Source organism: Gigantopelta aegis, chromosome 9, assembly GCF_016097555.1.
Source record: "Gigantopelta aegis isolate Gae_Host chromosome 9, Gae_host_genome, whole genome shotgun sequence".
NCBI classification, from domain to species: Eukaryota; Metazoa; Mollusca; class Gastropoda; order Neomphalida; family Peltospiridae; genus Gigantopelta; species Gigantopelta aegis.
This window is the reverse complement of record NC_054707.1, coordinates 58,771,375-58,789,370: the sequence shown is the minus strand read 5'-3', so window position 1 is coordinate 58,789,370 and position 17,996 is coordinate 58,771,375. Positions and strand designations below refer to the sequence as shown.

The 17,996-nt window shown below is 38.4% G+C and overlaps 1 protein-coding gene across 6 annotated transcripts in view; it reads right to left on the bottom strand.

Annotated features, from left to right (window-relative positions):
- Positions 1 to 4,431: 4,431 nt before the first annotated feature.
- The window catches only part of LOC121380646 (trithorax group protein osa-like), a 113,412-nt gene continuing 99,847 nt past the window's right edge, over positions 4,432 to 17,996 (bottom strand). For 5 of the 6 annotated variants that reach the window (XM_041509568.1, XM_041509570.1, XM_041509569.1 and 2 more), the window contains 5 exons: positions 14,395 to 14,573; positions 12,855 to 13,143; positions 12,218 to 12,310; positions 11,588 to 11,823; positions 4,432 to 9,877 (listed from right to left, as the gene is read on the bottom strand). In XM_041509568.1, the coding sequence (XP_041365502.1) occupies positions 6,338 to 9,877; positions 11,588 to 11,823; positions 12,218 to 12,310; positions 12,855 to 13,011 (4,026 nt within the window). In that variant the 5' untranslated portion in view covers positions 13,012 to 13,143; positions 14,395 to 14,573 and the 3' untranslated portion in view covers positions 4,432 to 6,337. The remainder of the gene's footprint in view (positions 9,878 to 11,587; positions 11,824 to 12,217; positions 12,311 to 12,854; positions 13,144 to 14,394; positions 14,574 to 17,996) is intronic. The other variant, XM_041509573.1, reaches the window with a different exon arrangement.

Sequence of the window (17,996 nt, the reverse complement as noted above, 5' to 3'; positions counted from 1 at the left end):
AGAAATATCAACGTGACCTTCTCCAGAGAATGCTGACAAATACACGCATGCATCAAGAACAAGTACAGGATGCTTACACAGGGATCGAAACCAGATGAAATTCTTGCCAGTGATTCGGACCGGCAAGCTACAAATTCTGCTAGACCAAATCAAAACCCACTGGACCAACCATGATCATAAGAAAATAAATGGAAAATAATTGCCGGTCCGATGGGTAAAAAGATCCCCCCACCCATGGTGATATTAAGCGCCAAGAAATGGTCGGAAGAGCAGTATTTCAACCACTGCTTAATTGATATCAACCTATTTTGTTTCCTTGGTTTGGCACTATTAAAATCTATTATCATCATGGTAGGAACCTATAGCAAAATCTTTCACTGCAGACCAAAATTTACTTTTTTATTATTTTTGAAGTGTACATACTTGTTCACTCCTTTGTCACGGGAAGTGGTAAGGTACCAAATTTAGTCACTTGGCAATAATAGTGAAATTTATGCATACAATTAAAAATCTACACCATAACCTGTTGTCTTGCCTTTAAGTACAAGTGCATTGAAACCTAATGAATGTTTGTTTTTTAAACTAAGGCCAGATAGTTTTCTAGTGCTTGTAGGAAGTAAAGTGACAGTTGGTGGGGTGGGGGTAGGGGCCCAAACTTAAATCATTAATGATTTCAACCAACTTACCAACTGTCACCTGAACTACATTTTAAGATTTTGTAAATACATACTCAGGTATGTAAACATAAATACATGCAATACAAAATTGAATATGACTGATATTATGATATGTAACCAAAATAATGATATATGCTAAACTGTGGAGTAAATTTCATCCATTCCACATTCCAGTTCAGTCCCTATCTAATGCATGAAAAAACCAGAACATTAATATTTATATTGAAGAAAACTAATCTGATGAATGAAACCTTATGGCTCGTGCTACACAAACTGATCTAATTTGTAGCCACTTCATATACTGCAAGTTAAATTTAAAGTTGGTATATCCATATAAAATTGAGTGAGCCATAACGCTTCAGGGGAACTTTGTATGTAAATACCTGTCTATACAGGAAGAAAGGAAATGTTTTATTCAGCGACACACTCAACACATTTTATTTATGGTTATATGGCATCAGACATAATGGTTAAGGACCACACATATACTGAGAGAGGAAACCCGCTGTCGCCACTTCATAGGCCATTCTTTTTCGATTAGGAGCAAGGGATCTTTTATATGCACTATTCCACAGACAGGATAGTACATATCACGGCCTTTGTTACACCAGTTGTGGAGCACTGGATGGAACGAGAAATAGCCCAATGGGTCCAACGGAGATCGAACTTAGACCGACTCTTTACCACTGGGCTACATCTCTATACAGAGTACCCATAATCCAGAAGTATCCCCTCTGCATACAAATGAATTTTACTTACACTATATTTTCCTCAGTTCTTTGGATCAATTTTTTTGTACACACACTACAAATTCATGAGCAAAATGATTTTTATTTGAAATGTTTTTATGTGTCACCTATAAATCTTTCAAGGTGTGGAGAAATCACATCCTCTGCATGTGTATTTCATTACTCAGGTAAGCTTCAAATTTTCCAACTAAAGATATACTTAAGAATGGCAATGGAAACCTAAGGATATCAATAATAAAAAACCCTGAAACTCTTTACAAGCTCCTTTTTTTATTGTTGTTATAACTTTCTGATTATCATTAAGGCTGTTTAAGAGAGTTTAAAGTTACAGTTTGTTTTGTTTAACAACACCACTAGAGCACATCTGGTATTTTTTGACAGATTAACGGGCTTGTTAAAACCAAATACGGAGAAATGAAACACGTACCTATACTAGTATGGTAACAGGGCTCAAATTTAACATTCTCAGCTTGGAGCATTGTGCATCGGATTTAAAAAAAAGACAGGATTTAAATATTAATTTTACGATAAACCTTTAAATCCGTTGGGTCAAAGTTTGATGTGCACCCAACTTTTGATAGAGAAGTTAACACCATAGATCCTGTGATTGGTGATAAATGCAACTATGTTGGTTGTAAAAAAACACAGTTTTATCTAGGCAAAAATTGTATATGCAATTTTATTTCATCTGGTACCACTGTGTCAAGTAGCCTTGTGCTTGAAACATGTATAGGGTACCTGTAAAAAAAAGTACTAAAATTTTGTGCGGAACTAGGGTAGTCATAGACGCTACCCATTTCCTCTGAAATGAGCAGCTTCACCCCAAATTTTTTCTGATTTACTTTAAGGGTGAGGGGTGGTAGTATTTATATCCATGGTGTTTATGTCGATTGATACACTGCAGGTAGGAGTTTTAGCCACATGTTACTATTGTCATCAATGGGTAGTATACTCTTAAAGGAAACATGACACGAGACCATATTATAGCTCATTTTAAAAGAAAAATGATATAAAAATAATATACAAATAACTTTATAACAATAAAATACGTGTAGTTAACTTAAAATGAAGAAATTACGCTAATCAGTATCAAAGTACGATTTATGCATATTTCTTCGTGAGCGTTCGGAAAAAAAGGGAAGTGACGTCAGAGCCGCTGTACTCTTCCATTGTTGTTAACTGTTTATATAATTATGGAGTAAGGGGCGTACGATCTTTTCAGTCCAACAGTGCCGTACTGCGCGGCCTTTGGGTGTAAAAATAAACAGTTTAAACGATCGGGATTGTCTTTTTATGGTTTTCCAAAGGATTGTATCCGAAGAAAGACGCGTGTATTTTATCGCAAAAGAAAAGATTGGACACCAACACCGCATAGTACTTTGGTGTCAGCCTATTTACAGCCCGGAGCCCGAACGTTACCCGGAGACAAAAACAGTACTCGGTTGCGAATGCCGAGGTGTACATTGTACATATTTGGCACAAAGATACACCTCAGCATGATGTATTTATATATGTTAAAACAAAAATGTATAATTTTTTATTTATTTATTTTTTTGAAAAAAAAAGATTTTTCATGTTAGGGCTGTAGGCCTACATAATAAAATCTGTATTCACCGTCCGAAGAAGGAAACGTCAATAAGTAATTAAATATGGCATATACAAACATGGGATTTGGCATGAGGATACATCTCAGTACGATGTATTTAAATATGTTTTTAAAAAACGTGCAGAAAACAATAATAATTTTAAATAATGTTTTTAATCTTCGGGCGGAATACGTCACAAAAACGTTCCTCATCGCCCGAAGCCCCAAAGCAACACGAAGTTCAATACAAAATAAACCACTACTGTCGGTGTCGAAATAACTATTATGTTTCATCCACGGGCTGACTTAAGAATCGGAGTGTTGTTTTAGTTAATTGGTCCTTTCTTTCCGTGGCCTGCACATGTGATTCCTGATTGGCAGGTGAATATTGCAGGGTATCGACCAGGTAAGTGATTACCACGGTCTAGACATACGTACAAAATACGTGCCAGTTTTTTTAAGATCACAGGGTATTGTGGCGTAACCTGTCGCGACTATAGTACAATGTTAATGGACATTATCAGCCACCCTGCTTCATTACTGTAAATAATGCTGTAAAATCCTTGATTAAGTAGACTTTCCCATCTAAAATTACAAAACTGACCAATTACGTAGTACCAAAGAAAAGAAAATTATCACTTGGGTATCGTGAGTGGTCGTTTTTACTCTAACGCACCCTACCAATAGGCCTAATAATATGCTACTTTTTTTTATGAGAGAAAAATACTATAACCCCATTTCGTTCTATTGATGCAAATAGAAATATATTTAGTTTAAAAGTTGATTATACTCTCAAGTCATTTATGTTGTTTTACAAGTCAGGTTAATGAAAGTGAAGCGCCTTGTCGTAAATTAGAGCGTTTGTTTACACTGTGCATACAGATTTCATTATGTACAGCCCGAACATAAAAAATGCGATATTTTCAAAAAAAAAACACCCAAAAAATGTTTGTCCTACATTTATATTTTTTACATATTTAAATACATCATATCGAGGTGTATCTTTATGCTAAATATGAACAGTATACACCTCGGCATTAGCATCCGAGTTTTGGTTTTGTCTCCGGGTTACTTTCGGGCTCCGGGCTGTAAATTGGTCGACCGGTCTGGTCTGGCACCATCAGTTTCTCCACCCTCCGACTCGCTATCCGTTTTTTCTTCAGTATCACTGTTGTAAGTAAATGTGTGTCTTTCTTCATTTACTAACAGCTCATATTGATATGGCAAAACGTTTTGCGAACGAACACTCATTGTTTTGGTAAGCTATGCAAGACTTAGATTCTTTATGAGTGGTACGGACTAATGCTTTTAAGTGTAAGGCTTCTGATCAAGGGACGCGTCTCTGACGTCACGGACCTCGTGATTGCCCTGCTCATTAAAGATCGGCAATTTCCGCTAAGAGCTCGTATGTGGGGTTCTTTTATGGAGATATTTTAAGTAATTAATTTTTTATAAATTATTTTTTTAGGTGATTCAATTTATAATTAATTGTACATGGTTGGTGCCAAATATGGTTTACGTGACATGTTTCCTTTAAGATACCATCAAATAAATCATGGTCACATTTGTGACTAAATAGTGGCCAATTCCATCCCTGTGTTTTTACAATATCTGTCCTGACAAATACGAGTCAATAAGGACTGAAGTGGAATGTGAAGGGTTTTAATTAGTACACGGAATATAACACTAAAATAAATAAGTTTAACTAAAGTTTTCTTACCTCTAGATGAAAAAATATTGCATGAACACAACTACATATAAATATGATAATGATGATGAAATGAAATTAGTTAACTATTAACCGAAATGATATAACCTCTGCATAATTATAATTAAGTACCATAGAAAACATGTTAGGCTGAATTTACAATGCCTGATTTTGCCGTACACACATGTACATATATATTGCAATGCTGAAGTACCTGGAGTTTGTTGTTCAAATGTTGGTTAACCAGTGGTTAACAGAAATTTTCAAAACCAGTGAATGAATCAATACAAATAATGTTTGAAAACATGTTGAAACTTAATTTAGAACATCCAAAGGTATCCATAAACAATCAAATCTAATGTGTATTTCATATTTGTGGAAAAAATCATTAAAAGAAAATATTAGATTGACGCAGTGCTAATTTAACCATGATTTGAACAACTGGGCACTGCACTTAAGAAAACAAAACCAGGCTTTGTAAATACGACCCCTTGTTTTTTTAGTTAATAATGTATAAAAATTCAAATCCTCGGTGAGATCATTTCTGATAGATAACTTTTGTCAGGGGCTAAAACTATATTGTATAAACATATTAATTTCATTTCATTGGATTAAAAAACAAAACATAAAATCCAAACTCAATCTTATTTCATTTTGAAATTTATCAAACAGTTGTAAACTGTCCGAAGCAGCTTGATAGAAAGACATTTGTGTCCCTTAATTAAACCAAACAACTGGCAGGAGATATTGCAAAAACTAGTTTTTCAAATTACAGCCTATTAGAATTGATCTTTAAATTTTTTGTATAAACTCCACCCACTTACCTCCCATGCAAGCCTAAAACCTAGTATGATAATGCCAGTACAGTTGCATGGAAAACATGATCACAAATTCGTTCTGTCACCGATTATGAGGACTGTTCCATTTGTGAACACAAATGCAACATATTGTTCTACAAAAGTTCATGTCTCACATGTTACGTATAAAATATTTTCCCAAATGGGACTGTCAATTTGACATGGATCGACAAATACGGACACACTTGAAAAAATGCCAGTGTATGACACTTGAAGTAAGTCATAACAAATGGCAGTTAGTGAGTGTGTGGTGTGTATGTGTGTGCACTCAAGATTATTCAAACACCAGCTTCCAGGTGCGATGATATGGTCTAACAGTGTGACAAAAAAAAAAATCTTAACTTTCTTGAGCAATAATCACTAATTTTACAGTTAGCATTAGTCATGTGAGAATCACGCTAGTGAAAAAACAAAAACAATACAGAATTTTAGCACAAAATATGTCATAGGTTACCTATCGTAGTAGATTATTAAAAATATGCTATGATCCATGGAAGGTGAAGTGAATTTGTAATCCAGGCGAAAATCTCAACAGCTAAACCACAACTCAATTAATCAGCATTTGTTTCTCCACAGTTGCCACAGCAACACACAAAACCTGAATACTGCTTGTTTTTGTTATTTTTCTTTCTCTATTCACTTTTCCTGAGACGCTGCCTTGAGCTGTATGAAACTGTATTTTTTTAAATGCTTGAGCTTATGCCTTAAATCCTTATCACAAAACAGACAACACATGGCACATATATATTATACACCTATATCTATGGCATATTGGGCATATATGGCTGTCCTGGGCTTCCCATCATACCACTCATAGGAGACATTTGCCTAGGTCTAGTCTGTGAATATAACTGTTGCTGAAATTGCTGATACTGTACATTGTAATTCTGAGGTCCTCCCAACATCATGTTCGGATTTCCCGGCATTCGCACAGAATTCGGATTATGTTGCCTAGGCATGCCTGGCCCCTGCATGGGCATTCCAGGCATGCCGCCGTGTCCTTGCATTTGCATGTGGTGACTCTGCATCATGCCACCTGCACCACCACCAACAGACTGTCCGTTTGGCATGAAGCCCTGACCCCCAGTGTGTCCATTACCCATTCCACCCCTCATTTCCAGAGGTGACATGCTACCCATGGAACCGCCAGGGCCAAAGTTCATGGCACCCATCCCGGGGCCATTTGGACCCATTCCACCCTGCATGGCAAGCATGGCTTCAGGAGGGATGTTATTGTTCATGGGAGACATATGATTTGGCCCATCCATCATTCCCATGTTGGCCATGTTGGCCATTTTGTTCATCTGTCCCATTGAAGCACCAGCCCCTTCCATCTGTTGAAGCATGTTGGCCATCTGTGGTGGCATGCCATCTGGGGGTCCCATGCCTGGAGGGAAATCAGGTGTGTTGCCTCTGTGTATCATCATAGATTGCTGCTGCTGCATTGTCATCTGCTGGTTGGGGAAAGGCGCCTCTCCCATGCCAGACAATTTCATGTTTGGACCAGAGTTTGTTGGGAAATACTGCAACGTGGATGTGGGATTTTTTCCTTCCAAATTTGTCAGTGGTGCGGCAAACCTCTGCATGTATTCCATTTCTATTGAGCGTTTTGGTCCTGGCATGCTGGCCTGAGAGGCTGGAGGGTTGGCTGGCAAGTACTGTATTGTATTGGGTGCTTTTGGTTGAATCTGAACACTGGCGTTGCCCACCGAGTTCGGTGAAAATCCAGGAGAGGTCATTCTGCCACCCGGAGCACCACCCTGCGGCATCATAGGACTTGGCTGGCTTGTGATGCCTCCGTGGTTTGGGCTCGGAAACTGTGGTGATTTTCCAGGACCCATAGGAAGACCACCAGGTCCTGGACCCATACCCTGAGATGTCATAGGTGCTGAACCACCAGGAACCATTCCAGGAGGACCTGCAGGGCCCATAGCAGCTGGACCCATGGCAGGACCACCATTTGGCCCCATACCTGGTCCACCGTGATTCATTACCCCGGGACCTGGGCCTACAGGTGAAGGACCTCCCAGCATCTGAGAATGTGACATAGAAACTTGTTGTGTTTGCTGCATTCCTCCAGGTCCTGATGGCATGCCTGGTCCATGAGGCATCCCACCTGGACCGCTAGGATGTGGCGGACCTGGTCCTGATGAAGACATGTGTGTATCACTGTTCATTTGCTGTACTTGCATTGATGGATTGTATCCCTGGCTTCCTGGATTGTTCGTCTGAATGTTCAACTGCTGTATTGACATTGTTGCATTGACATACGTGTTATTAATACTAGGTGTTGACTGAGAATGTGCAATGGAACTTCCAGGAATCTGCTGAGAAAGTGATGTCGGAGGATGCTGCTGAACATGAGATTGAGACTGCTGTTGCTGCTGCTGCTGCTGTTGTTGTTGCTGCTGCTGTGAATGTTGTGGATTTGGATGTTGCTGTGGTTGTTGTTGCTGCGTTTGTGGCGGCTGGCTGCCACTCTGAGAAGAGTTATTGCCCATCTGATTCTGAATCTGAATACTATGAAAGGGTCCTCCCTGCATCATATTCTGCTGCATCTGATTAGACAAATGTTCAACACCCTTTGCTAAATTAGCCAAACTAGCTGATGTGATGTTTGACATGGATGCTTTGACAGTTGGTGTGGTTGGGGCACTCGTTATGACACTGCTAGAGGGGGGATCGTAATGGGATAATCTCATATTGGCACCAGACATATGAGGACCTGAAAGGGGTGAGGGACCTGGCATAGGACCAGGACTTGACAACGGACCAACACTTGACGTCTGGCTGGAGTTTGACATGGGTTCCTTATTTGAATTTGGTCCATGCATTGGCGAATGAACTTGATTGTGTTGAAAGTGGTTTAACTGCGGATCACCAGCACTATTTGTTTCTCTGTACGCAGTATTCAACTGTTTTGTTATAGTCAATTCTTGTCCTTCAAACTGATTTAAATAGTTTATTTGCTGTGGAGAAGGTGTCGGTTGTAAATTTTTATAGATTTCATCTAAATCGTCTCTTTTCCTTTTCTGAGCCTGTGCATAACTAGGTGGTGGTTTACTATTTAAAGCATTATTCGATGACCCAACAGGACCTGAATTAACACCAGGAATTTCAGGTTGAAATTGTTCAGGATTTCCAACTCGATGTAACGACACATGTGGTGGAGCTTTCATATTAGTCATGGATGAAGGGGGTATCATATCAGGGCCATTCTTCCCAGGCATGTTTGGCATCATATTTGGATCAAGACCACCGGCATGAGGATGCATGGGTGAACTGAATCCGGGCACCATGCCTGTCGGATCCATAGGTGAAAGAGGATGTCTTGGTCCCATAGGGCCAGGGAACATCAGTGGGTCATGCTCTGGACTTTGTCCATGCATTGGCGGTCCATTAAGGTTTGGAGAGGTAGATCTGCCCATTCTCATCACCCCTTGCCGTTTTTGAGCAATCGATGTCAGATATGATGGTGGTGGTCCTTGAGCAGAGTTTGGATCAATGTTTGGATTCATCTGCATCTGCCGCTGTCTCTGTTCATTATAGAATTCCTCCTGCAGCCTCATCCACTCTCGCTGGGCAGGATTGATGTTCTGAGGCTGAGGTCCAAACTGTGGCATACCCTGTTGTGACATCATGAATTGCTGCTGCGAAGACATCATTCCGTGCGGAGATGCCATCATGCTTTGAGACTGACCCATAGTCTGTTCCATCATACCCGGTGGTGACATCATGCCCTGCTGAAACATGGGATGCATTCCGTCCGGCATCATGGGACCACCTGGCCCAGGACCCCTTCCGGGACCACACTGCTGAGGACCCATGTGCTGGGGTCCCATCACACCTCCACGATGTTCTTCTGGAAGCAACATTTGTGAAATTTTGCGTATTTTTGCTAAATGCTCCTCTCTCCTTTGAAGCTGTATTGGAGTCAAGTTTTCATTTGGTACTTTACTCCGTAACAAGTTAACATTCATAGGGCCTCCTGGTCCGAAATCATCAAAATCTGGCATCATTTGCATGTTGGGTCCCATGGGATTGGGACCATGAGGTGACCAGCCCATCATTCTGGGACTGCCCTGAGGGAAAGGTCCATGAGAGTTCATATTGGGCATGTTCATGTTCATGCCCTGTTCCTCCAGGTTGATATTCTGCTGCTGGACCCACTGGGCAATGCTGGATGCAGGATTTGGTCCAAAACCTCCCATGGGTGGCTGACCCTTCATCATCTGAGGGGTGGGATTTCTGATGCCATAGCACATTTGACCAGATCGAGACATCTGAGATTTGGTGTATTTCTGTAAAACAGAACATGAAATATTTGTAAAAAACAATTCCAAAAGTTCAAAAACAAGTCTAACTAATTTAAAATTCTGTTAATTTTAAAGACTCGTTAATGAATATTCAACTTTTATCAAATAAAATAAAATGTTTATATTCACTTACACTTAATTTTTAACTTATTAATTAAATATTGAAGTATTTCAATAAATTTTACTCATGAATTAGATACATATTTGTTGTTGTAATACTAATACAGATATTGATAGTTTGCAAGGTTTAATTTTAATACGGACATACAATGATGATGGCAACCTGATTCATGTACTACTGTAAACAAATATATTTCAATAAAGTATATACAAAAGAAATTTTACACATAAGCATATTGATGATACATATCATATATCAGTATATTTGTATTCTCATTTTTATTCTGGAGAAACTGCCACCATTAGCAATCATCTTAGTTTTGTATTCTTGGTATGACACAATTCATTCTTTCAGGTCTGCTTATTGTATAGAGACACAATTTCTCCTTCAATTAAAACTGTACCTTTTTGTATTTGAACCCTCACTAATGAAATTAAGGGAAAGGAACATTTGCTTAATGAAACCTCAGCACATTGTAAACTATGGCTATCTAGCTTTGTTTTGTTTAACGACACCACTGGAGCACATCGATTAATTAATCATCGGCTATTGTATGTCAACATTTGGTAATTGTGACTCATAGTCATCAGAGGAAACCCACTACATTTTTTTCTAATGCAGCAAGGGATCTTTTGCATGCACTTTCCCACAGACACAAAAACACATACCATGGCCTTTGTCCAGTTGTGGTGCACTTATTGGAATGAGCAAAAACCTAATCAGCTGAATGGATCCACCGAGATATGGCTATCTAGTGTCTAACACTTGGTCAAGAGGAAGAGAGGAAACCCACTTCTGCCACACCACCACAGCCTTTGAGGTACCAGTTGTCACTGGTTAGAGATATGGGCCCAGCTTTAAGAAGCAACTGTAGTGCTCACCTAAGGTGATCTTACCACCAAAAGCACTTCATAAAACAGGGGCCTGGTCAGTCTAGGTGTTTGTCCAGGACAGTGGGTTAGTGAGAGACAATAGGGTGTAGTGGCCTTACACCTACCCATTGAGCCCGTAAGAACTCGTTCTGGGTTGGAGCCGGTACCGGGCTGCGAACCCTGTACCTACCAGCCTGTAGTCCGATGGCTTAACCACTGCACCACTGAGGCTAGTACTAAATACAAAAACGAAATGAGTTCCTGCAATAATGCCTGGGATGAGTGCTGTACTACCCAAACCCATCCTCAGTAAGTTGAAAAACTAAATTCAAGAAACGTACGAGAAACTGCAGAAACTTATTGGTGTTGGTTGATTGCTCTACTACCCATGCCCACTCCCCAGTAAGATGAAATTAGAAAATACATTTGACAAGGTGAGACAATTCTGCAGTAGAAGTTATGACTCAGGGTCATATAGCATAGTTGTTGTGCTAGCACAGTAAGTTGAATAAGACTAAAACTAAATACAGTGAAATTTCTCAAAACCGGACCCTCTGCATACCGAAATTCCCTCAAAATTGGATGTTTGTCATGGTCCCTTTTTAAATATTTGTGTAGAAGAGAACCTCTCTAAACCAGATACCTCATAAAAGCGAGGGTGTCCGGTTTAGAGGAGTTTCTCTGTAGAAGAAAGGTACTAACAAGTACCTGCAGGAACTTCTTGGTGTTGGGCTGGTCCATGTGGTAGCCCAGCATGGACTTGTACTGGCCCTGCTGCACCATCTCGGCCGCCTTGTTGGCGAGTCCAGTGGAGAACACAAAGATCTGACTCTGCTGCTGCATGAATGGCGGCTCCATCGACATGGACATCATTGTCTGGTGGGGACCAGCCCCCATCTTACCGACACTGTCCGAATTCGGCCCATTCTCGCTTTTCACTGGGAAATACAATTGGGGGGAAAGGATATATAATACAGTAATGCTACCTTCAGATGGGTTAAGACACCGATTAATGGATAATTTAAGCAAAAAGTTTATAAATAAATTTACAGACACGTCAAAGAGCAACCAATAATTTTACTTCAAAACCATTTACATATGGGATGCAACTTTTTAAAGATTACCATCACTTCACATCATATAATAAAAGTTTCTGTTCTATCATGCTACATTTATCATGTGTGAAGACAAAATGATGAATCCAGAATGTCCTATCATTGACATTTTGAAAGGTAAGTTCCATTGTGGTTTCTCTCAATAACTGCCAGTAAATCAGCAGCCGACCAGACTATCAGAAATGATCAACTAGGAGACAAATACAGACATGCTTACATTTTTTATTAGGATGTGCCTTGTGTGATTTCGTTGTGGTGGTGGTGGTGGTTGTGGTGGTGGGACTTCCTTCGGCCTTCACCTTACTGGTATCTGTACAAGACACAAATTTCAATGAATAAAATGAACTTTGAATTAATTAAATGTTGTACATACCTTTGTTTGACACCTAATAGCCAACCTCTGTTTTTGTGCTGGGGTGTTGTTAAACATTTATTCATTTATTCATTCATTCATTCATTCATTCATTATATGTGACCTTAGACACTGAATGGGGAATAAGTCCCAGTGGTACTAGTGGACAAAGGTGAATTTGTGAAATTATGCAGAAACTGCTTATAATTTAATAATGATATTTAAGTAACTTATCAAAAATGTGATTTAGAATGTAATATTCAATAAGAACAATTAATTTCCTTTGGTATCTTCTTTTACCGCGTTTACTTTGATATTATAGTAGAAAACAAATTTATTTAAACTGTAGTTATGTTTGTGTTTTGTATCAGGCAATGAATGATGTTATAAAATGAGAGGAGAGATGGTAGCTTTAACTAAATTAAACTGAATTCTTTATCAGGATTAAGCTACATTAAAAACTATGACAATAAACATCTACAATAAGCCTAAATCATCATACCAGTTTCTCCGTTCGTCATCTTATTTGAGTTTGGCACCGACTCGATGGTCTTCTGTTCGAGGTCCGACTTGATTTCTTCCTTCATGTCGGGTAGAGTTTCAGCCTTGACACTGGCCTCATTCAGATCACGGTTGGCTCTGTCCGAGTCCTTTAACATCTCTGTGAGGTCGTCGTGTGGTGCCGTGGTCCCCAGCTGACCACCATCCAGCGCCGTTGCCGTGCCCGCCGTCTCCACCAGGCTGTCGCCAAGCGCCGGCACAACAGCGTCCAAGCTTTTCTTCTCCTGTTCCTGAAGGTAAAATAATATCAATCAGTGAATAGTTCAGGCATTACTTCTGATCCTGGAGGTAAGAAAAATATCAATCAGTGGTTAAGGTCTCACTACTCAGTTGACTTCCGGGTGCGAGTTGATACATCACGGTCTTCTATAGTTCCTAATTGTGACATATGTTGTGGTTCATATATTCACTTCTAGTAATTGGGGAAGAATTAAAACAATTTGTATGTTTAATGGTAAGACTTCTGGCTGAATTTTGCCCATGTTATTTTGTAATATTGTGCATTGAATTTTTGGGACATGGGTGTATAGCGAAAAAGGCAGCCGGAGTGAATTGGTTAATGAACCACCTGCGGTCATATAGCAAAAAACTGAGACAGAAATGTTCTCAATTTTGGAGTGAAAATAAATGCTTATATGTTCGCAATGGTGCCAACAAGAACCTGCTCTATTAGCAATCTTCATTTGAAGTTGGGCAATTTAACATGGATTTTCAATCAATGGCAGATCACATCTGTGTAGTGAGACCTAAGGCTTTTTTTTTGTAGTTAAGGTTTTTTTCTCTTGTTCCTGAAGGTAAGAAAAATAGTAATCAGTGAAAAGTTGAGGCTTTTCTTCTTTTGTTCCTGGAGGTAAGAAAAATATCAATCAGAAAATAGTTGAGGCTTTTCTTCTCTTGTTCCTGGAGGTAAGAAAAATATCAATCAGAAAATAGTTGAGGCTTTTCTTCTCTTGTTCCTGGAGGTAAGAAAAATATCGATCAGAAAATAGTTGAGACTTTTCTTCTCTTGTTCCTGGAGGTAAGAAAAATATCTATCAGAAAATAGTTGAGGATTTTCTTCTCTTGTTCCTGGAAGTAAGAAAAATATCGATCAGAAAATAGTTGTGGATTTTCTTCTCTTGTTCCTGGAGGTAAGAAAAATAGTAATCAGTGAATAGTTGAGGCTTTTCTTCCCTTGTTCCTGGAGGTAAGAAAAATATCAATCAGAAAATAGTTGAGATGTTCTTCTCTTGTTCCTGGAGGTGAAAAAAATATCAATCTGTGAATAGTTGATGCTTTTTTGTGAGCTACTATTTCTGAATGGAAATGCACTAGAACATCACTAGTTACTTTTCTGGGAGCTGATCATTCAATTCATCAAACATTTGCCATGTGCTTACATCCTTTGATGATTCAAGATCAAATGTTTTAAGACACATTCTACAAGGTTGTTATATTAGAAAACCAACACTGGTGACAGCTTCCAAAGCACTGAGACTTACCTCCAATGTGAAATGAAGCAGTGCGAATGATGAACAGTGAGAAAAGGTCAAGCAGCTCCTGCTGCCTGTAACAATGGGGGTAAACTGTCTTAAAGATCACTGTCAGCCTTCTGACGTCACACAGACTGTCTCCAAGGCATGTCGTTCACTTTTCTTATTCTCTTTGTACAAACATAAATCTGAAAAACATAAAATTAAAACAATATTTAGAAATTTTAAATACTATTTAAGGACTTTATTTTAGCTTGTTTCATGCAATAGGATTGGTTGGGCATCAGCATATATGTATACCAAAATGTCAGCATTTAATGACATTTTAGTTTTTTTTTTTACAATCATGTAATTGCATAATCAACAACTCCTAAGCAAGTGTACCTGAAACATAAAATCACTACATATTGTAATTTAGTGGCATCTGTGTGTACAGTATTCTCCATGTATTATCTATGCAGACCTGTGTTCAATGTATTTCCATCATTTTGAAATCTTATACAGGATTTACAAATGTCACTGTGACAGTCACAGCTATCACAAGTTATACACTAGAACAAGGACTTTTATGAGCAGTTTTAATCTTTTATCACAATAAATACTGTCAACCACTGTTCATACTGAACGTCAGTTCGTGATTGATAATCCCCAAAGATTTTAACCCAGAATCTTTTCTTTTTATATATCTGAACAACAAAACCATAATTCAAAATCAAGACCGTATCTCTGCACAATGCAGAGTTGAATAGTTATTGGAAAAAAAAATAGTGGTTGGTCCATGAATCTCTATCTAATGCCTCGTCTGTAGAACAGCCACCCCAAGGAGATCCTTCACTGGACAATACATCCTGTACAGCCACAAAGAGGACAGCCACTCCCAGACTAGTTTACTGAATCAATACTAGCACAGACCAGAGCTCATTGGAATAAATATAGCTGTGATGACATGCACTCATGAATCACTGTCAGAATTATTTGTTGTTATTATTATTATTATCTTCTTCTTTTTTTCTTCTTCTTTTTTTATTCATTTCAATGTATTATTTTAATTGATTTGTTTCTTTCTTTGGTTTTTTTTTTTGGAGAACAAAAATATTCACAATACACTAAAAAATATGGCAATGCAAAATACATGCATGATCATGATAATGTGTCTGTTCATTGATGTTTCACTGGTGTTTCTTTAGATATGATTTTAACAAGCAATCTCACCAGGTACATTTGTAATTAAAACAGCTACATATGTATACACAAACAACTTGGTGACATCAAGAAAACATCATTTTACAGAGAAGTCAAAGCAGCTGCTAATGATCATATGGATATTTCTATCCAGCTAATACATGTATCCTTGAGGAAAAAAACACATCACAGTCTTGCCACATCTCTGAGCACCTCCAACTTTGTCCACTAACCTCTTTCAAATCAATACAAATGTTACTGCTGACAAGGATATTTATATTCTGTCATCACAGCACATACAGGAACAGCATTGTCAATCCACTTACAGTACATTATATTTATGATTATTATATAATAGGTAACATATATCCAATAAAATAACAGTATGATATTTTGTAGATCACTAATTTTCAGAATTTGATGCAAATTAGATGTAAATTAATCCGTTTGTAATACTTTTATTAAGATATAAGCAACTTGACTATGGTGATACAAGAAAATTGAGGGATGCATTCATGGTCATCAAACATAAACATTTCAATAACAATTATACAATGAAAGTTGCCCAGCATTCATGGTCATCAAACAAACATTTCAATAACAATTATACAATGAAAGTTGCCCAGCATTCATGGTCATCAAACAAACATTTCAATAACAATTATACAATGAAAGTTGCCCAGCATTCTGAAAACAAAAACATCATGCTCTAGCTGGTTATTTCATAGGATATAGAAAATGATGTCATTCACATTAAAAACCCCCACCCAAAACAAACAAAGAAGCAGAAAAAAACAACCTGCGTCATTTAAATATCAAGTAATAGCTGACTAGAATTATGGTTGATTCTAAAGTTAACAAAACAGACATATTAAGCTGAATATTATATGATAAACAGATAATTACTATCATGTGTTTCGGTAACATCAATATCAGAATAACTGGTTAGTGTATTAAGATATCAATTGGCTTTATCCTGCTACACTTAGAATGGTTAATGGCATGTGGCTGTTGAGTGTCATTCACCATTCGACCAGATACAACCGATATCTTAAGACACTAAACAGTTATTTTACTTATCCTGCAATCCACATAAAATGACAAACTAATGAAATGCACCGTTGTGTTTCACAATTTTACCATTTTCCAGTTGTCGCCTACAGTATCGATACACCAAAACAAAATAGTAATGCTGATCCCTGAATGTCTTGTTTAACAAAACCTAAGCACATTTTGAAAAAAGGTTATTTGTCTAGCATGTAGTCATTTTGCATTAGTCTAGAATGCTTGAAGAAAACAAATACCATCACATAAGTAACTCCAATAAAATGGCACATTTTAAATAAAGATTAAATTTGTCTAGCAATTGGTTATTTTACATTAGGTCTAGATATAGTTTGTTTTGTTTAATGATACCACCAGAGCACATTAATTAATAATCAGCTATAGGATGTCAAACATCAGAGGAAACCAGCTACATGTTTCCTAATGCAGAAAGGGATCTTTCATATGTATTTTCCTGCAGACAGGAAAGCACATATCACGGTCTTTGATCAGTTGTGGTGCACTGGTTGGAATGAGAAAAACCCAATCAGCTGAATGAATCCACCGAAGTGGTTTGATTGACTGAGCTAAATCCCACCTCCTCATTAGGTCTACAATGCTTGAAGAAAACAATTGCCACCACATAAGTAATTCCTACGAACCTGCACATTTTAAACAAAGATTCTTTGTCCAGCAATTGGTTATTTTACATTGATCTAGAATGCTTGAAGAAAACAACTGCCACCACATAAGTAATTCCTACGAACCTGCACATTTTAAACAAAGATTCTTTGTCCAGCAATTGGTTATTTTACATTGATCTAGAATGCTTGAAAAAAACAAATACCACCACATAAGTGACTCCTACTTAATAGCGACAAGGGATCTTTTATGTCTTCCCACAGAGACCCATGCTACACGAAGTTGTAATTCCTGACAGACTGAGTACAAGCCAATGTACCTTCAACAACTAGCACAAACACCTCAACAGACTGAGTATAGGAAGAAAGCAGTGTATTATTTAATGACGCACTCAACACATTTTATTTACGGTTATATGGCGTCAGACATATGGTTAAGGACCACACAGACTTTGAGAGGAAACCCGCTGTCGCCACTACATGGGCTACTCTTCCGATTAGCAGCAAGGGATCTTTTATTTGTGTTTCCCACGGGCAGGATAGCACAAACCATGGCCTTTGTTGAACCAGTTATGGATCACTGGTCGGTGCAAGTGGTTTACACCTACCCATTGAGCCTTGCGGAGCACTCACTCAGGGTTTGGAGTCGGTATCTGGATTAAAAATCCCATGCCTCGACTGGGATCCGAACCCAGTACCTACCAGCCTGTAGACCGATGGCCTGCCACGACGCCACCGAGGCCG